The 21,748-nt window shown below is 41.9% G+C and overlaps 1 protein-coding gene across 1 annotated transcript in view; it reads right to left on the reverse strand.

Moving 5' to 3' along the window:
• LOC140354676 (progesterone receptor-like) overlaps positions 1-21,748 on the reverse strand; it is a 60,813-nt gene that overhangs the window by 36,073 nt on the left and 2,992 nt on the right. The window contains exons 2-4 of the mRNA XM_072439849.1: positions 15,361-15,497; positions 11,648-11,764; positions 4,599-4,727 (exon numbers count right to left, since the gene is read on the reverse strand). Of these exons, the coding sequence (XP_072295950.1) occupies positions 4,599-4,727; positions 11,648-11,764; positions 15,361-15,497 (383 nt within the window). The remainder of the gene's footprint in view (positions 1-4,598; positions 4,728-11,647; positions 11,765-15,360; positions 15,498-21,748) is intronic.

The following is a 21,748-nucleotide window of genomic DNA, read 5'->3' on the forward strand; positions in this document are numbered from 1 at the left end:
AAAACAGGTTACAATGTAAGCAAGGCAAGTTTATGTGTAGAGAACAATTCGTACACAAGGCAATTCAAAGTGCTTCACACAACAGGAAAAAGATGCATTCAAATAAAAAAGACATGACAAAAATCACACAACAGTTCAAGACAAAAAGAAAAGAGTGCAAAGAACATCATTTCAGTCATATGCACTGCTAAACTAAACTGTTTTTAGCTTGGATTTGAACATTGTCAGAGTAGAGGACTGACTCACTGGAAGACTGTTCCAGATTTTAGCTGCATAAAACTGCTGGGTATCTACTTGGTGCCATCAAAACAATGTAGTCTTTGTTGTCAATTGGAGTGCGTTTTGGGGAAAGCCCGGGCTCATACACAGGGATAGAATCCATCCGACTCCGGAGGGTACATCCCTATTAGTTTGGAATTGGAGCGATAGCTTTAGTGGTCTAACGTGACCACCCAGCGACAGGCTTTTAGATAGCCGTCCGTCTTCCCGTATTTTGGACGGGGTATTTTGAAATGTGGACGGGCATTTTCGAGTGCAAGGACATTTTTATTAATAAATCTTAGAAAAAAGGGAATATTATCATTAAATCGGGCCGCCGGGAAGCTTTTAAGATAAGATAAGATATTCCTTTATTGTCCCACATGGGGAAATTTCATTGGTGCAACGCAGGTAGATACAGAGATAGATACAGAAGAACAGATCACTTATAGGAAGTCTGAAAAACACTTTCAGTAGAAGATCTCCTATAAATAAATAAAAACTCCCATAGACAAATAAATAAATAAATACCATTGCATGTGATCCCGACAGTAATTGCACATGAATATGTGTCACGACAGCACATAGATTGCACATGAATTTCACAGTAATTGCACATGAATTGCACATGAATTCCAACAGCAATTGCACATACGACAGAATTGCACATCAGTATTAGGTTAGGTCAGTATTGCGACGGGATAACGTGACGATCTCCGGGTAAGACGACTGTTGTCCGCAGTTTCATGAGTTCCTCCTTTGTGTAAACGCGGTACGGCGCTGGCCGGGGGGCGGGGCCGGAGCCGGGGGGCGGGGCCGGAGCCGGGGGGCGGGGCCGGAGCCGGGGGACTCAGAGCCAAGACACATCGCAACGACGAAAACACTCAATCCAGCCGAATAAAGTCAAAACAAGTTCATTTAAAGCGATTCCAGTGCGTGTCCCGATCGTTGGTGAAGTTCCTCTTTCATATAAACGTGTATATAAACGTGTACCGACGACACGCCGTACTTTAGCGCGGCCGGAGGGCGCGGGGAGGGGCTGGTGGGCTCGCTCGGAGCTAGCTCACGTCACAACAACACAACGAACGCAACGAAAAACGCTCAAATCCAGCCGAAAGAAGTCAAAAACAGTTGAATTAAAAAACTATTCTAGCGCGTGTCCCTATCGTACAGTAAAATAGAAAAAATATACTAACTATATTTACAAAATATAGGAGATAAAGCACAATAAGTGTGAGAAAGAAGAGAGAGCGTTTACACCGGGCTGCCAGCTGTACCAGCGCCTTATGACGATATGATTTTGACGATAGTCCGCCATGACAGTTTACTGTTTACAAGTGAAAATTTGCATGCTGCGCGCTGATTGGTTGATTGGCAGGCGACCGCACGGCCGCGAGGCGCACGCCGCGAGGCGCACGGCGCGAGGCGCAGGCGACCGCACGGCGCGAGGCGCAGGCGACCGCACGGCCGCGAGGCGCAGGAGGCGCGAGAGTATGGAAAGTCAATATGATACAAAGCGTGTGGTTGAGGGGCACCTCCGCGCACGCAGAGCGCCGTCTGGCGTAAATTACGGCGCTCGTTTATGGCGCACGGCATAACGTCAGACGGCGCTAAAAGCGCCGCTTTATTTTGTAAACGCGTTGGAAAAAACGGTGCGATATGACATTTTTTAAGCCCCGTACCCCCGGACAAAATTATATGGACCGGGTGTTTTCAAATCTAAAAGCCTGCCCAGGGATGAGCCCCGGGCGCAGAGCAGCAGTGTAAGACGCTCCTCTGTCGCTGAGCTCCTGCCTGCTCCGTCACATGTGAAGTGTTCAGATTTAAGCATGTGTGTGTCCCTCGTGCAAATAATGCCAAAAAGTCAAATCTCAGAAAAACTATTTCAGGGGTCAGACCAAATAACTTAAGAAAAATAACGATACAAATAAACAAATAAATAAGCGTATAAAATGTGGACGCCTAAATATTAAGGAAATTTCCTCCAAATGGCCTTTAGTTTAACATAAATCTTCTGGCTCTAACTGAAACTTGGCTTCAACAAGATGATTATGTCAGACTAAATGAGTCCACCCCATTCACCCATGTAAACTTTCAGACCTCCAGGAGCACAGGCCGAGGTGGTGGTGTGGCAGTGGTCTCACACTCAAGCCTACTCACAAGTCCTAAAATTAACAATGCATTTCACTCACTTGAAAGCCTCATGTGTCAATCACGAGTCCAAATTGGATGTGGTTATCTACTGACCTCCTGATCCCTATTCAGAGTTTTTCTAACTTTATATCAAACTTTGTGTTAGCCTGGGATAAAGTAGTTATAGCTGGAGCCTTCAATATCCACGTGAACGTGAGTGATAACTCTCTCAGTCATTCTTTCAGCACCCTGTTAGACAGCATTGGTTTTGCTCGAAATGTAAATAAACCGACTCACAGTCATAAGCACAATCTGGATCTTGTCCTAACTTATGGAATAGAGATTAGTGACCTCATTGTCTTCCCTCAAAACCCAATATTGTCAGATAATTGTCCACCACCACAGAATAAAGTTAAAATGAAAATGACAATATCCGAAAAATCTATCTCAAATGTCATGTGTCATGCGATTCGAACAGCTTTAATCCAGGCTAAGTAACCAATTTGTCGATTTGACCATGAATTCTCTTGATGTTGCAGCTCCGTTAAAACAGGTCATTAGGCCAAAACACGCTTCCACAAGGAAGATCTGCGTTCACATAAACAAAGAGTTAATTAGTTAAATTAGAAAGACCATTTCGCACCCACAAGGAAGAACCCCTAAAAGTATTGAAAAGCTGTCTACTGTCCTTTAAGCATGCTCTGCGTAAGGCCCAAACCAGATACTATTGAAATTTAACAAAGTCAACAAAGTCAAAGTCAACAAAAGTAACACTAGATTTCTTTCCAGCACTGTAGCCAGGCAAACTAACTGTCACAGCGCAGTCGAGCCCTCAATCCCAACTACTCTCAGCTCTGAGGATTTTCTTCTATTTTTAACACTAAAACAAATAATCAGAGATAAATTAGATGCAATTACTCCCACTTTTAGCCCTGAACAAGCCCAAGCTGTAAAACTAGTGTCACATATAAATCCATCAGTAAATTTAGAAAGGTTCACTGCGGTTGATCAAGTTCCCCCACTGACAGTGGGACAGGCATTTCCATGACCTGTGGACCCAGATGATCCTCTACTGCCTGGAGAAACGGTCCCTACTCCACATGAACGGTTCCTCGTCTGCCTCAAAGAACTGGTTCTCCTGAGTGGCTCCAGCTCCACTATCCATCTCTCGTCCGCCTGAGGGAGTCAGATCTCTCCTTCACAGTGGAACTCCTCCAGGTTTCTACTTTTTTCCCAAGGAGGTTTGGTAGTTTTTCCAGGCCAAGAAGGAGGGTCTAAGGCTGGAGGAGCTTGGGACATTTCTCTAAGGACACGGGATGGGACAATGGGACATTGCCAAGCCCCTATGAACATTGTTTAATCTGTTTTTCCCTGCTGCTCCTCGAGGAAACTGCTGTTGTGATTTTGGGCATTACAAAAACAAATTTAACTGAATTGAAAAACTTTTTTCAAAAATTGTGAAAAAAAGACTGACCAATTCTTTTTCAGCATTCAAAAATATTTAGCTACTTTACATCACTGGAAATCCTTTTGTCAAGACAGCTAAAAAACAACTGAATCTCATCTTGATTTGAGTGAGATGTGAATATACTCAAATATACTCAAGCCTAAAAGAAAACTACATACAAAACCAGTGAGGGCCACGCCATTTTCTATGTGCTTCTAGTGCATTGCAGCGTGTTACTCTAGTATTAACTTCACCTTTAAGATAAGATAAGATAAGATAATCCTTTATTGTCCCACATGGGGAAATTCCATTGATGCAACGCAGGTAGATACAGAGATAGATACAGAAGAAAAGAACAAATAACTTATAGGAAGTTTGAAAAACACTCCCAGTAGAAGATCTCTTATAAAAATCTTAGGATGTCCGCCGAATACCTTTCCATACTTCATACATCATCTGTGTTCAAACTTGGGACAGCCCCAGATTGCACACAGTCCCCAGTTCCTCTCCCATCATTAGAGAACTGCAGAACCACATCCATGGATCTCGCACAAATGAATCACCCGGGTGATCAAGAGACTGCAGAAAACTATGCAGATTTTTTTTGTTTCTGTCGCTCTACTTGTACAGTTTAGTCATGTTCTAAGTTGGAATAATTACACCAGCCACAACTGTAAAATCGTGTGCAAACTAATTATGCGACATATGGTGTCACCGAAAACAATTAGCATAATATCTTGTTGTTTGGCAGTAATCTCACCATTTTGGGGCCTGGATTCTGGCTGCAAGTCTTTTCTACCTGCCCTCTCTCCTCTCTCCCTCCACGGAGCTGCTCCCGTCGTCTCCTCCTCGGCGTTTTTCGACTGGCCAACACCCTTCAGCCGGCGACCTAACAGAAACATGCACAAAAACAAGTTGGAGAAAAGAAAAAAAGATAAGGCGGCATTATTTCCAAGCTGTTTCGTCTAGTTATTGCACGCTGGATACAAAAAATGCTGGAATAATCTCGGAGTTAATGGCTCGTCATGTTTTATGATGAGTCTATGGTGGCTCCTGCTTATCGTGTGGGAAGGTTCCTGGGTTTTGGCAGCTGGGCCAGGAGTCCAAAAAAAAACCAGCCAGCTTTACATTTGCAACAATGCGCGGTGTTTAAGCGGAGGATGTGCCGCGCAATGTGAGACTTTTGTGAACACTTAGAAATACATAATACGGCCGAGAATCACGGGGTGTCTCACGTTTCTGATGCTGCAGAAAACAACAATTTCAGTTTCAGGGACCGCGGCATTTCCCTTATAGCCCGTTATAGCCTCATGGCTAACCCTAATCCTAACCCTAACCTTAACCCTAACCCTAACCCTAACCCTAACCCTAACCCAAACCCTAACCCTAACCCTAACCCTAACCCTAACCCTAACCCAAACCCTAACCCTAACCTTAACCTTAACCTTAACCCTAACCTAAACCCGACGCGGTCTAAAACGACGCTAAAACGCGGTCAAATAGCGGCGCAGTTTCAGGAGCCGCGGCCGCCGGCACAAAAATAACATGGCTTTTTCGGCCGCGCGCCGCGGCTCTGCAGACACTCCCTAAAAAATAATATATCAGTTTTATATAGTGCTTTTCATGGACTCAAAGACACTTAACATTATGAAGGAAGCAACCAGGACAAACAAAAGTTGAGAGGGATTTAGGCTTTTACTTCAGCATAAAAAAGTCTCATTTTCCAACTGCAACTTTTGTAATAATTAATAATAAAGATAATGTGGCTTAAGTTTTGTGAAAATATCAATATTACCAATGTTTTAATTCCGCAGTTGTAATGCAGTATCACAAAAAGGTTATGGACATAAAATAAGATAAGATATTCCTTTATTGTCCCACATGGGGAAATTTCATTGGTGCAACGCAGGTAGATCCAGAGGTAGATACAGAAGAACAGATCACTTATAGGAAGTCTGAAAACACTTTCAGTAGAAGATCTCCTATAAATAAATAAAAACTCCCATAGACAAATAAATAAATAAATACCATTGCATGTGATCCCGACAGTAACTGCACATGAATATGTGTCACGACAGCACATAGATTGCGCATGAATTGCACATGAATTCCAACAGCAATTGCACATACGACAGAATTGCACATCAGTATTAGGTTAGGTCAGTATTGCGCCGGGATAACGTGACGATCTCCGGGTAAGACGACTGTTCTCTGCAGTTTCATGAGTTCCTCCTTTGTGGAAACGCGGTACGGCGCCGGCCGGGGGGCGGGGCCGGAGCCGGGGGGCGGGGCCGGAGCCGGGGGGCGGGGCCGGAGCCGGGGGACTCAGAGCCAAGACACATCGCAACGACGAAAACACTCAATCCAGCCGAATAAAGTCAAAACAAGTTAATTTAAAGCCATTCCAGTGCGTGTCCCGATCGTTCATGAAGTTCCTCTTTCATATAAACGTGTATATAAACGTGTACCGACGACACGCCGTACTTTAGCGCGGCCGGAGGGCGCGGGGAGGGGCTGGTGGGCTCGCTCGGAGCTAGCTCACGTCACAACAACACAACGAACGCAACGAAAAGCGCTCAAATCCAGCCGAAAAAAGTCAAAAACAGTTGAATTAAAAAACTATTCCAGCGCGTGTCCCTATCGTACAGTAAAATAGAAAAAATATACAAGCTATATTTACAAAATATAGGAGATAAAGCACAATAAGTGTGAGAAAGAAGAGAGTGTTTACACCGGGCTGCCAGCTGTACCAGCGCCTTATGACGTAAAAAAAAATAAAAAAATAAAAGCATGTATCTCAATATGATTTTTCATATCGCAGTGTATTTTTTAAAAAGTCAAATACATGTTTTTCCAAGCCGATAAGTGACTGATTCGAAAGTAGAAAGTAAATATACACAGAAAAGGTGTAAGCATTAAATCTAACATAATGACAACGAAAATCCATCTTATTGATCAGCTTCTCTATATTCTCTGTGTTTTCACCAGTTTTATTCATATGGCACCTGCACACTTTCTGTGGCACAGAGTTTATTTTAAAGGAGGTGGAAAAAGAAAAGAGAAAAGGCATAGCACTCGAACAGCAGCACATCCATCACAATGTTAGCACCTGAGGCTAATCGCTCCGTGGAAAATTTTTGAGGGAGAAACGTCCGGCCACATGCCCCAGTCGCCTGCGTGTTTATACAGTCTAAGGACACAGCGTGGGTCAGTTAAGGACAGTTCCTGGGCACGTTTAGCGCTAAAGCTGCGTGAAAATGCTGTCAAACATACGCCTGTCACGACGATTGCTACTTATCGCTCGGTGATTAATAGCTGGAACTATATTTTTGGGACCCAGTGTTTGTGGTGTGTTACGTTTTCTGTGCAAAAGCGAGAAAAGTGCTGTTGTTTTGTTTGCGCCATAAAGTTTGAGCTATAGGAGTCGACAATTATTCACTATATCACATCAAACATACGCCTGTCACAATGATTACTACTTATTGTTCAGTGTTTAAAAGCTGGGACGATATATTTTAGGAGCTAATATTCATTGTGAGAGCATTTTCTGTGCAAAAGCGAGAAAAGTGTGATTTTTTTTTGGTCTGTACCATCAAATAAGTTACTTCTCAGACTAATTTTAGACACTAACTTACCACTAAAGTATTTAATTCTTCAATTTAATTACTGCAGCTCATGTTTTTTTACGATAATGCACATTTAGAAAAGGGTTTATAGGGTTTTTTCCTGCTTTAGAGTTAGTGTAAGTCTACCGTTGTTAGTGTAATATTGTTTGTATTATGTGATGACATATGACACAGAATTAAACTATATTGATATTTACGATGTGGCCAAATTTATATCTTTTTGGTAAAATTCCTTCCAGTTGTATTATGCAGCGTTGAGCGGCCGATTTCAACAGAAAATGAGTCCTTAGCAGACCACAAAGCCGTTTTCCAGCCGCCCAGGGCAACAGTGCAGTGTTGACTTGTGAACGTTGAACATTTTATTAAAATCACAACTACTTTACATCATATTCCAGCGCCAAGACTTTTCCCCTTCCAGAATCTCAGGCTGTCCAACGCAAATGTGGAATAAGGAGAATGGTTTAAACATGAAAAAGCTTTGCCTGAGGGTGAAAGGAGCGAAGTGTGTAAAGAAAAATGTGCTCTGACTTTTACCGAAACCAAGATGGAGGAGCAGCGTATTGTGCATGTTTTCAATTTGATGGGTGAAATTCCAGCCACAAATACAGTAGTAAACAATATCAGTTAAGTATAAGTATAAAAACCTAAAGCCGCGCTATAAATTGACTGGATTCTTCTGCAGAATGTCGTTAAACTTCTGTATATTGCCTTTATTCAAGTACAAGTGGTTTAAAGCATACATTCTTACGGAGATCAGTCTCGTTTCTCCAGCAATCTGGCTAATATTGTTGTCTGCTTGTCTCCATGAAGATTAGTGTTGTCGTGAGACTCAAAATTTGAAATACTAAAGAATAGGTTCGATACTCAATACCAAGTTTGATACTGAAATTATCATAAAAAACACATTTTTTATACAATAGAATAACACAAAATAATAGTAGTTTATTTAATGTTTCCACGTGGTCTTATTCTTGTTTGGATAAAGATATTTTTAAAACTACTAAGCAAAGGTCAGTTTTTGGTCCTACTTTTGTGATCGTTTTTTTCTAGTTTCGAAACCAGTTTTAGTTCGATTAGTACCTAATTTTCAATACTTTTGAGAACCTTAATGTAGATAAAATAATAATGTAGCTCAATGTAATGCTATACTGTGAAAGCAATAGCATCTCCATGGAGACGGGCAGGTGAACCATCCTTCAATACAAAAAGCTACATACAGTGTAATGCCTTATGAATAGGGAAGTAGGGAACCCTTATTTTAAAGTGCGTATACATACGTTTCTCGTGGCATTTCCTTTTGTTTGCTACAATTGTAAAAGTTGACTGAATTATATATAGAAATATGTCTCCCTACAATGCAATTAACACTCTATTTGACTATTTTCGGTCTGGTCCCAGTGTTGTGTGAGGGCGTGGCGGGCCTCCTCCTCCTCTTGGGACAGATTTGAAAGCACGTTTGATGCCATTTGAAAGTTGCCTTTTTTTGCAGCTGTTCTCTGAAAACGATCCTGTTTCTTTTGTGGCCGAAGCACGTGGTTGGAGCAGCTCGTGTTCACGTTGAGTTGCATGCGCGGAACACCGGGGTCCACACGAGCGCTGGTCTGTGGTGACGGGATGGGTCGCATGCGAGTTCGTGTAATGTCTACTTCAGTAAAATACACGTGTTTGGGGAAAGATTTTCTGTCTTTGGTGATGGCTCTGAGGCGTTTTGGGGGGAAAGTTTGGTCATAGTGCTCATGTTGTGGTATATGAGGACAGGACATTAAAGATTTGGATGCGGCGCCGTGCAGTCCGCGGTGGGTGAACGTCCTGGGCTAGTTTTGTCCATTTCGTGTTGACATAAAAGTGTAAGAACCCATCAGTGTAGGACAGGAGCCTTGTAAAGGTCAATTTGACACATTTACGTGGTCGTGAAACGAAAGTCCACTTGACAGTAAGGAAAAGACGCTAAGTAAAGTGAACTACGATAAATGGTGAAAACATGGGCAAAACATGTTGAGCGTGGTACAAACACAAGGACAGGCTACAGTCGACAGGGGAACAAGGCGTGCAGTTGAAACGACTGTATTCATGAACGCTTTGATATGTTTAATTTACAAATGTGTTGTAAAATGTTGTACTAATGTAATGAGCTCGTAACATGGTGGTTATATGGACAAAATGTGATCGTTTTATATTGGTTCTTGCCTCGCTCTCACGTTGGTTGAATGGCACGGAAAAGGAACCATTAAAACACATTTAACCATCAGTGCTGGCCTTCTCAATTCGACTGGAAGCTACAAGCCTTAATTAGTGAGTTGGTTGCTTTTGTTATTTATGGTACACCTGACCTGGTAGGTAGCGTATAGGCCTATGTTTTGATTGTCACGGTGATTCCTGCGCTCGTCTCTCTCAGCTCTCTGCTCACCTGCTCCCGCCCAATTGTTTTATCTTCTTCTTATTCGTTCATCGCTACACTACATTTCACCACGACACCACAAACCACGACCATACACACATCTGCTTCAGCTTAGGCTCCGGAGTCGCCCTCGAAACTGGTTGGTCTTTTTTTTGTTTTTGTTTAACTAAAACTGCGGAAACAGCAAACTAACCGGTTTCACAGACCTCCAGACAGATGGTTTGTGGGTGTGTTTGGTGGTACGTTATGGTGTTACGTTGTTACATAATGGTACTTATAAAGAAATAATGAGTGCTTATTAAACACCTTATAAATAGTTTACTAAGGATCCTTATTTTTCTACATGAGCATAAGTTTCTCAAGCATTTCATTCTGTTTGTCAGGATTGTAAAAGTTGATTGGATTATATAAAGAAATGCTTCTCTCTCAACGCCCGCACTACATTGTAATTAACACTCTATTTTACTATTTTCGGCGCGGTTTCAATGTTGAGTAAGGGTGTGGCGCAACTGGTCTGAACGTGTTGCACGATTTGATCTTGATCGCTTTACTGTCTTCTACTTTCCGGACAAGTCAGGATTAGTTTTTATTGCTTTTTCCTTTCATGTATATCTGGTAAAATCAGTGTTCCCGTTTTAGATTCAAGTTTTCTTTGGCTTCGGTTGAACGAGAAACAAAACGCATTAAACTTTCATAAAAATCTGTTGCGAATGAGTGAATGCAGCGCCATATTGTTGGTCTGACATAAACATTGTGCAGGTCTGGGAAAGGCAGCTGCTGCTTTTACAATAGCAGACAGGAAAGCTAATGAGAAATAATTCTGAAGTTTTGTAAAAGTTGTGTCACTGCTAAATAGTCAATTAAATGTGTTCATATTTCACGAGAGCGAGAACAGAATAAACAATGTTCACAGGGACTTGGCAATGTCCCAAGGGGCCCCTTCTCCTTAGACCCCCCTCCTCCTCCTCGGCAAGGAAAAACTACCAAACCTGATTGAATTAACTACCATCTAATCTGAACGTGTTGCTACTTCCTAACTCCATTACAATCACGATAATATGTTGTTTGTCTTTTTTTTTCACATTAATTTAATTGTTTTAATGGCTCCACGCGGACCACTTTGTGTCTCCGCAATGAAATGAATGAACTAGCGCGGCTAATTACAATTATCAATACTACAATTATGACAACAGTTACATATAGTGCTTCTGTTGTTGCTACTACTAACACTACTATTATTACTACATGTGTATCTATTCAATGTTTGTTTCTTTGGTTGGGACGGTGCATGCTAATGAACAGACAGTACATAATCGTTCACTGTAATAATAATGATACTGCTAATGCTTAGGCTAATCTGCAGTCAAATGTCTTTTATTTAAACATGTACGGTAAGTTAAATATGAGCCCGACTGTGAAAACACAAAATTTAACTGCCAAAACGCTGGGCTCGGCGCAGAGGAACATCAAGGACAACTGACAGCCGCGTAATACTGAATGTGTTTATCAGATATGGCTTCGTTTAAACGGACCGATCCAGCGTTTTCTCATACATCGCACTTTTTTGTAGTTGTTTTAACGTGTTCGGTGACTATGGCAGGTCTTGTGTGTCTTTATTAAACAAAATAAACACATAGAAACGTATGAAAAAAACTCTTTAATTTAACTCCAATGACTAGCGAACAAAAGCTACAACAGACGGATAACATTCCCGACCGTTTCTGGCTGAAAGAAGCGGTGAAAACAGAGACAAGCAAACGACTATAGCATGAACAAGCACCTCACCTTTCAGGCTCATCCCGGACATGAAGCATCGTTTGAGTCGACACGAGGCGCAGTTTTTCCGTCTCAGTTTGTCGATGGTACAGTCGTTTCTGCTCGCACACAAGTGGTTCTGCTTACCTGGAATTGCACAATGAATTACAATAACAGCGGTACATCTTATCCGCGGAGGGATAATGTAGGATTAACGTGAAGAACATCTCTGTAAACTGTGTGTTGTTTTTGAGATATGAATATCGCCATGGTTTACAGGGACACTGGTGGAAGGCAGCGACTTTGTTCAATAGTAGGTCACGATAAGAGCGCCAGTGATTGTGATTTGTTTTAGGATGAATGCAAAACATTTTTACTGTAGTTAACGGTGGACGATGTTGACGAAAAGTGTCCAGATACTCCCTCACCGGGAAGGCCCAGCAGAGGATGTACTTCCTGCGGCAGCTGAAGAAAGCAAAGCTGCCAGCGCAGATGATGGTCCAGTTTTACACGGCCATCATTGAGTCCATCCTCACCTCCTCCATCACGTGTGGTACTCTGGAGCCACAGCCAGGGACAAACAGAGACTGCAGCGCATTGTGCGCTCTGCTGAGAAGGTGATCGGTCGCTAACTTCCATCTCTGCAGGACCTGTACGTCTCCAGGGCTCTGGGACGAGCAGGTCGGATCCCTTCTCACCCTGGACAGGAACTATTTGAGCCACTCCCCTCAGGCAGGAGGCTACGGTCCATCCGACCAGAACCTCATAAGAACAGTTTCTTTCTCTCTGCCGTTGTACTCATGAACACTGCCTGAGCACTTTGCACTCACTGCACTGTTCACTTTTTATAGCACTACATTTTTACTTTATGTACATATCATGTCTATTTTTAACTCTACTTACCTATTTTTAATACCCGGTAGTTATTTATTGTGCATTGTTTTTGTATTAATTGTTCAGTGTTTCATGTTTGTGTTGCACCGAACCGCGAATAAACTTTATTCTGATTCTGAAATAAGCAGAAATATAACATTTTTTTAACTGTAAACGATTTACTCAATATTCAAATCTAGCATTTCTTTAAAATAACATTCACAACAGCCCACCTCTAGTTGACGGTGCACAATGGACATTTTCTGGTGGGGGAACGCCATCTACTTGTCGCTATGGAGATGTTATTGCTTTGCCTGGAATGCTTCACCGTATGGCATTAAACATATTCAATTACAGTATTCTATATTGTTAAACAGTAGCGTGTGGAGACTTTTATGGATGGGCGAGCAGACTTTGGGCATTCAATATATAGTGGATAAAACAAAAGTGAAAACAAAACAAGGGGGGCTTTAAACCCCCTTTTAAACCCCAACCAAAACATGCAAACATCCTTGATTTATTTATTCAGTGTGGTTTGAGCCTGTGTGGTCTTCAGAGCACATGTACAGAGCTCTAAAAGAAGCTGCTTTCTGCTCTGGTTCTAAAACCTCATGTTGGAGAGCGGAGCATGAACAGGCCTCTGTGCACGACCACAGACTGAGCAGCTGCAGGAGAAGAAGAACCAAGCTTCCGTGCAATACTGCCCAGCGACCTGTAGAGGCCACTAAAGACATCGTCATCAGCCAACTTCAGCAGCAGAAGTTGAGGGGAAAACCGGCTTATTTAGATATATTTTAGAACAATTCATATATAGTTGTAACACACGGTAATTTTAGATTTGATTGGTCAATCCCTGCTTACCATGATTGCCCTGACGACCGCACGCCACTAAAAATGTGCATTCTTACTGCGAGCGTGCTGGCCTCTCCACAGATCTGACCTGTTACTTGGTCCGGGGGCATCGCCTGCTTCTTTCAGAGGAGATGAGTCACTCCAATACTGTCAAACATTCCAGGAAAAGCAATTACCCTCACCAGGAAAAATTATAGCGAGATTATAATTATAGAGAGCATTTTCAAAACTTTGTCACAACACTTGCCGGTGGTGTAGTGGTTTAAGGCGTTGCACTTTTGGGGTTGTTTATAATCGGTTTCGTGGGTTTTCTTCCTGTACTTGGTCGTGTCTCTACTCCCGCCACATTTCACGCTACAACTGTCCAGTCCCGTAAAGACTTTGTCCCAGAAATACTTTTGAAATATGGTCGTGAACAAAACTAAAAAGGAAAAATAAGAACAGCGTTGATTCGATTTTGGCCAGTCTTTTGTCATTGTCCTTAAATGCCCTTTTTTTTTTCTCGTTTCATGTCCTTAAATGCCCTTTTTTTTTCTCGTTTCACGTCTCGTTTCATATTAATTTGTAATACGTTTCACATGGAAAAATGTGTACCGGTATTACGTAACCAATGCATCCGAGCAAAGGTTCTTGCGAATGAGACCACAAACACCAAAGAACGCAAACAACCACAGTAAATAAAGAAACTGTAACAGAAATTGACCTAATTCCAAATGCATCTGAACCTACTGCGTTTCATTTGTGCCGTCTACATTTTCGCCACGTGAAATGGACGTGTAAAGTGTAAATCTGTCAGAACGAGGCCTAAAACATGACCTCGACACATTTAAGTTGAGTAGCATTACGGACGGTGCGCTTGCCAACAGCAATAACTCCGAATTTCCAATGCACCGTCGGCACAGCCAAAACAGCAACCGTACCCAGGCTTTGCTCGGTCATAGCAACAAAATGTGGGTGTTTACCGATGGCAAATAGCTCACCCTCAGAATGTTAGGTCACCGTGTCCTGTCTGCATGAGCGAGGCGAGTGGGAGTAGCAAATTAAATCAGAGCATAGTGATATTGACTGGATGTGTGCGGCGCGTTCGTCTCGTCGCAGTGCTACAAGTTCAGATTTTACATTAAGAAAAGGGCTCGAAACAAGACTTTTGATACCACGTTGATTAAAAAAGAAATAATTACACTGTGGTTTTAAACTAATTGAAAATAATGTATTGTACCCTGAAGCTTTTTGCTATTTCTGAAGAAAATAGTCTGAAATCCAAAATATATGCGGTAGTAAAAGTAAGGGAAAGGCAAATGGAGAAAAATCATTTCTCAATATTCTTTAGGGATTCTCATGATAAGATTATTATATTTTTATTATTATATCAGAAATGTGTTTGGGGGAAAAAACCTGCCTGCAAATCTCTTGGTTGAGGTTTAAGAATTTCACAAATGTAAATAGACTGTAAAAACAAAAGTACAGCATATGGCCAATGGTTATGATTAGGGATTATTTAGATTTTTGTCTTTTTGTCACAGTTAAAACATGTCAAACTCGATTTTTTTTATTCATTCATCATTATACTAAGGACAAGGCTCAAATCCACTTTTCAAATACTATGTCTGACACAAAAGAATTGTTTCTTTAGTATTACAGTGTGGTCTTAGTTCAGATCCGGATCAAAACTATTTAGGAATGGTCAGATTTTGTCCTATTTTGTCCTATTTTTTTCCCTTTTTTTGCATGTTTGTATCACTTTCATTTAATTTACTTATGTAACAGGACAATGTACAGTTAAATAACGCCAGAAACGCTAAGCTACGAACGCTAATTTCCACCTGCAGCCCTTATAAAATGGAAAAAGAAAGATTGCACGAAACCGTCTGCACTTTTTTCCAACGCTAGTGTTGATAGCTCATAATTAGTATCCGGTTATTCTTAATGTCTCGTTACTGGGTGTGTATGTTCTGTTTGTTTTTGTTTTTTTCTGTGTTTCCGTGTGTGTGTGTGTGTGTGTGTGAGTGCGCTCTTACCCGCCGCTGCCCGTTTGAAGAAGACTTTGCAGCTGCCGCACGTGACCGCTCCGTAGTGACAGCCCGAAGCGTCGTCGCCGCACACCTGACAGACGCGCCGGTCGGAGAGGTACACGCCCGGGAACAGGTCCTCATGCCTGGGGAATTCACAGACAATTGATCAGCGCTCCCGTAATGATCGGTTTCACGCCCAACAGGAGCTTACTGTAATGGCACCTGGGCGTCAATTTGGAGCGCACCGTTTTGTTCCTGTTTGTTAATTTAGGTCGATAAAATACAAAAGATTTGTATAATGATTAGAGAAACTCGTCGCATTTTAACATTTTGCTGGCGGCGACGCAAATGCCATTCGTACATTTAGAGGTGGAGGGCTGGCTGTGAATGCAAACACGAGCTGGTGTAAGTCGGAACATTGCACAGTGAAGGAACAGCTATGTAACAAAGACATTGAACTGTTGGCTATTGACATGAGGCCATATTGTCTGCCCCGGGAGTTCTCACATATGATTTTGATCGCAGTCTATGTGGCGCCGTCTGCGCATGCCGATAATGCTTGTGAAGCACTGCTCTCCTGCACTTGTAGGCTGCAAACACAGCACTGCGCTCTTCCTCATCTCTGGTGACTTCAACCACGCTTCTCCCTCTTCTGTTCTACCAACATACACCCAGTATGTTACCTGCCCCACCAGAGACAATAGAACATTGGACTTGTTTTTTGCCAACACCAAGAAGGCTTATTCTTCAACCTTGTACATCTGAGGCCTGTGTATGAACCCATCGTGCGCAGGAAGCCTGTGGTGTCCCGTGAGGTGAGGATGTGGTCTGCTGAGAGCGAGGAGGCTCTGAGGGACTGCTCAGCTGCATGCTCCCTCTTCCACAGCTGGACAATGCCCTGCATCTGTTCCTCTTCACTTCTCTGCCCCGGACCATCAGCTCGCTACTTCACCTGGACTCACCCATCCCCCCAGCACACAGTCCCCCTGCCAACCACTGACTGTCACAGCAGCACAGGTGAGGAGAGAGCTGAAGAGGATTAAAGTGAGGAAGGCAGCAGGACCTGACGGCATCAGCCCCAGGCTCCTTAAGTCCTGCTCAGATGAACTGTGTGGAGTTATGGAGCATGTCTTCAACATGAGCCTGAAGCTGAGGGTGGTACCACAGGTCTGAAAGACCTCCTGTCTGGTACCAGTGCCCAAGACACAGCGCGCCAAAGACCTCAACAGCTTCATCTCTGATTGGGTGCTTGTTCTCTTTACCCGTTTCAATGGTTATTTTTGTTGAACTGATGTATGATTGGCTGCATGTAGAAAGTGGGCGGGAGCGTAGAAAGTGCGCTGTGTTTACAGCAGCACGTCATGTGATCTGACCATGGAGCTGACAAAAAGGCCTTTTCTACATAATAAGAGGTTTTGCAAAAAGTGAGGGGCATAGATAAGAGCAGATCAACTGGAAAAGAGAGACATTCAGAACATGCGCTAAAAAACAAAGTTTATCTAACGTAGAGTAAACAACAACAGCACATGATCGTTCATCATTCGTTGTGGTTGTCGGTGTAGCAGTGGCTCAAAGGAGGGGTTTTATTCATCTACAAAGCTAAAGCAGAGAAACTACAGGACAAACAGCTCACTGAGGCAGGTGTCTGCTAAAGGTAAGACTGACTTTTACTTTCTACTCAAATCAGACTAAATCTAAAACGATCAGTTCAAAAACAGTCAGTCATTTGCATAGGTCTGACTAGTTCAGCCAATATAGCATGAGGCTGTGGACTTCAGGGTCGTGAGATCGAGCCCTGTCGGGGGTATGTTTTTTTTTTCATATTTGTTTTGTCACTGATTGTTTTAAATCAGAACACCAAGATGTACAATTTCTTGAAAAAGTAAATGTAACTAAATGCCACCATCTCTGCTGTTCTGTTCAATGTTTTGTGGAGGAAGGAGCTCTCTCAGAAGTCAAAAAGGCCATGGTCTGTCTTTGCCTTTGGAGGGTTACTATGTGTAACTGCACTAAAACCACATAATATTGGCCCAAATGAACCTCTCCCTTTCTTTTTGGGCTAAGCCCCGGATGTTTAGAATGTCTGGCTCCGCCTCTGGTCTATAATAATAATAATAATCGGGAATAATCCTTAAATCGTGATGTTTGTCTCCTCACAATAGTCCTAACACTAACCTCTGATATTGGGACATCCCTGTGCTAGACTAATACAAAAATCATACTTATTTCAGGGAATTTGTAGTGCATAGTAGGTCTAAACTAGTGTTGGCGGCATTCAAATGCGATCTTTAAACTATAAGGACAAAAGCTCTAAAACAATTCAGGAAAGGTCCAAATGTGTCCAATAGTGTGATTTTTTTCAGTATCGATACTTCCTTCAAATTATTTTTCATAGTTTGGGCCGTGGTGCGACTTATACTCCGGAGCGACTTATATGTGATATTGACAACCGCAATAGGGCGCTCTAGGTTCCAAGTGACGCAGGAGAAAGAATGGACACTTCCTCTACCTCCGGAGTTTGTGGAGTTGTTTAGAAGTGACTTGGGGTAATACTGATACTTTGGTAAACTTGTTAGCATGTTCTTTATGCTATAGTTGTCTGAATAACTCTGAATAACATAATATATATCTTTTTCAGTGGTGGGCCGTCAGGACAAGCAATGCCTTCTCTGCTGGCCTAAACATAATCAGAATATAATTTTAAAAGATATATATATATTTTCCAACAAATATTTATTAAATTATTCCCCAGAGTTATACTCTTCATTTCATGGCTTCCCTCTTGTTGCACTGCTTCTGCCCCAGGTTGAGATTTGGAGGGCTGGTCATTATTTTTGATCTTTTATCCAATCATATTCAGCCATCATGTGTTGCCAGGGATCTAAAGTCTGCCGAGGCCTTCAGACCTCAACAGAGCTGGTGCTTGTAGCTAAAAGTGAATGGAAATGAAAATGATGTGTCAACCAATCAGCTTCAGAGTTGGCTCTTGTACGTCTGCTGCTGTTACACAGGAGCCAGCAGCAGGTGCATCACGTGCACGTCTTTTGATTGGATCACCGATATTGAGAGGCAGATCTTATGGGCGGGGCTATGGAACCTCAGAAACTCAGAATGAGGAAACTCATTCATCCATGAACTACTAAGCTGTTTTTTCAACCCACAATGAGGAAGGAGGAAAATATATCGATTTGGTCAAGGATATAATTATTATAACGCCTTTCACAAGACAAGCTTTTCAAGAAAAGTTAGCATTGTAAGGAGAGGTATCAATTCTTCAGACATCCAGGTTTCGTTGTTGTTTGCAGTTGTTGTTTTGTCATTACATTATCGCACCTCTTGTTCTTGTCATTTCCGGAGAATTTTGGGTCAGTTGTGGTAAATACGTTCGCAGTGGGAGGATAATGAGGATACATTTTGGGGCACAACCTTTATCACGTGCGCACTTTCTTTGCAATAGTTGGGAGGTCTTTGTTCGTTTTTGGTAATACCATCAGATTTGAGCTGTGGAGGGTTGAGTGAGTAACTTGTGTGGCTAATTGGCTCGAGCCATTCCATGGAATGAAATGCGATGAGTCTTTGTTCTTGTCTGGTTTCTTATTATTATTATTCATGGTAATTTTGCCACAACTCAGGCATTTTTGACCCCCTGAACATCGATGAAAGGCCCCACATGGGGACATAGACAGAGGTTGCGAGAACGCCCGTTGCAACAGTGCCGACTAGTTCAAAAAAGAAAAAAACATGAAACGCTTCATCTTTGGCCTAGGCACATGACACTTGGAACAGTGATAGAGCTACCTTTGACCTCTGACCTTTGACGAGTAAAACACACCTGGCAGCATCGCTGTATGATAAACAGGAAGTCAGCCATGTTGAATTAAGTGGCGCCGCCATTTTTGACTTATTTTTTTTTCAAAATCGTACTTGTCCTAGGTTTCGAGCTCAAAACAACACTTTTTGCATTTAGAGACATTGAAATTTAATAAATATGCCTAATGGAATTGCTCTACGGAGCTCATATTTCACTCACTAATGTGTTTTTATGGTCTGATTGTACATAATTAAAGGTGGTATGGACGATTTTTTTCAGCAAATTTTTTATCATATTTCCTCGTGGCATGGATAAATAATTTGTCCTGCCACGTATCAATCATAAAACGCACCTATGGCTCACCTACAGCCGCGTGCGGTTCATGCTCACGTTTCCGCGTGCCTAAGCGCATGGATCTATCATAATATAGTTCCCTCAGTGTACGGGGCAAAATGAAGACGGAGAAAGACAGTTCGAGCTGACGCAGAAGTGGACAGAAATCTACGGGAGACGAGCGATGCGTTGCGCTCCGTTGCGCTAATAAACAAACACACTTGTGTGTTGTATCAGTCCGCACGGGGGAGTGCGCATGCGCACTTCCACCTGCGTTCTCAAATCGCCCAAAAATCGTCCATACCGCCTTTAATACCCATGTAACAAATTTACTCTATAGCGCCCCCTACCCATTGTGTGAAAAACTCAACATTGTCTGATTTGTTTGAAACTCATGGATTATATTCTCCTCGAGACGCCATGAAAAAAAGTGCATTACAGATAGTGTGTATTTTTCACTGTTGGCCAGCAGGGGCCACTTCCTCTTTTATTTTGATGGGACATTTCCTCTCGTGCTGCGGTCTTAGCATTAGCATTAGACTTTATTCAATAGACTTAATTCTTTCGACTTTATTCTTTAAAACATTAGCCTTTATTATTTAATTCTTTAGGCTTTATTCTTTCAACTTTATTCTTCAGACTTTATTCTTTCTGCCACAACTCGGGTATTTTTGACCCCTGAACATCAATGAAAAGTCACGGGTCACAGAGGCTCTCTCTCTTTCTCCCTGCTCAGGTCTGCGTTCAGCACGATCTTGCAATTTGTCAGGACAAACTACTATTTGAATCGCAAACTACGCAGTCATCAACGGTGAATTACTGAGCGTCGTTTGGTATGACGCAAAACGCAGCAGAAAACATGGACGGGCGGGAAGGCGGTCGCGCGGGAGGCGTGAGCCATCATCGCCGGCTTTAATTACTATTTAATTTTGTCATGTATTTGTTGTTGTTCAGGCCTTTTAACCAGTTCGACTAGTCAAACGATAACTTCTATTGTACATTGAGGTTTACATTTTAAAAAAATATATTTTTACCCAAATACAAGTTGAAATACGGTGACTGAAGGCTTCTAGATAGAGAATATTTACAAATGAAGTGTATTATTGATTAAAAAAAAATCTGAAATTTCTTATTCTTTTTGACGTTTAGATTTTCTAATGCCACGATCTTAGTTACAAAATATCTTTTGTGTGTGTTTTAGAGTTTGTATAGTTCAGATTTTTCAATTTTTTACAGTCAACTAGTCACAATTAGTCAATGAATCACTGCAGCTCTACTTTAAACGTTACTGTACATTAAAACCATTGTTCCTGGGATTATTGTGCTTATAGTTTCAACATGATTGCTCATCGTCTTCATTTCTGTCGCATTCCTAATTGCAAATAAACAAGAAACAGACATTGCAGGCTCCTCTCAGAGACTTTGTGAATCAAACACTGTCTTCTACATCTGATTACTTAAGATGCTTGCTGCTGATCATCCTTCTGTGAGATGAAATCTGTTGTCTTCAACAAATTAAACTGCTATTCCAAGATTATGACTGCATCTCAAACTAGCAACAACCAAACAGAAAATACCCACAATGATTTCAACGACTTGTATGTAACCTGAGCACTAATACTTTAGCCGCTATCAATACACGGCAGTATATCATTCATCAACTTAAATCCAGATCTATGTTTATATGGTTTACGGGTCCAAAATAAACCATCAGCAGACAGGGTACTTAAAAATAATGGATACGAGACAGTAAAGGAGTAAGTAATGTATCCTCTTTGGCGTTATACAGGAGGAATTTGCGATTCAAACAAAGAAAATAATAATAGTTTGTGTGTTTAAGTGTGTAAAAGAACTCAACCATCCTGTGTTTGTTACCAGTAATTGCAATCGACCAAAGCAATGGCAAGTAATGTTCAACTGGATATTTTGCGTTAAACTGTGAACATAAAGAGCAATACTTTCTAATGACTCAAGAGCCTGGAGGAGCGCTCTCTACTCTAGATGAACTGCTCCTCGTCTGCCTGGATGAACTGCGCAAATGGAAGCGAGTCAGTCCTGTCCGTCCGTGGGAGTCGGATCGCTCTTTCAAGGTTTCTACTTTCTCCCAAAGGGTTTGTTACTTTTTCCTCGCCGAAAAGGAGGATCTAAGGACAGGGGGTGATGGGACATTTCTTTTGAACATTGTTATATCTGACAGACTGTGGGCAACGTGTTTTTGATTGATTACAACGTAGTTTTGATTGATTTGTG

This window comes from Eucyclogobius newberryi, unplaced genomic scaffold (assembly GCF_026437365.1).
Source record: "Eucyclogobius newberryi isolate DKJ021-1_F unplaced genomic scaffold, fEucNew1.0.hap1 SCAF_11, whole genome shotgun sequence".
NCBI classification, from domain to species: Eukaryota; Metazoa; Chordata; class Actinopteri; order Gobiiformes; family Gobiidae; genus Eucyclogobius; species Eucyclogobius newberryi.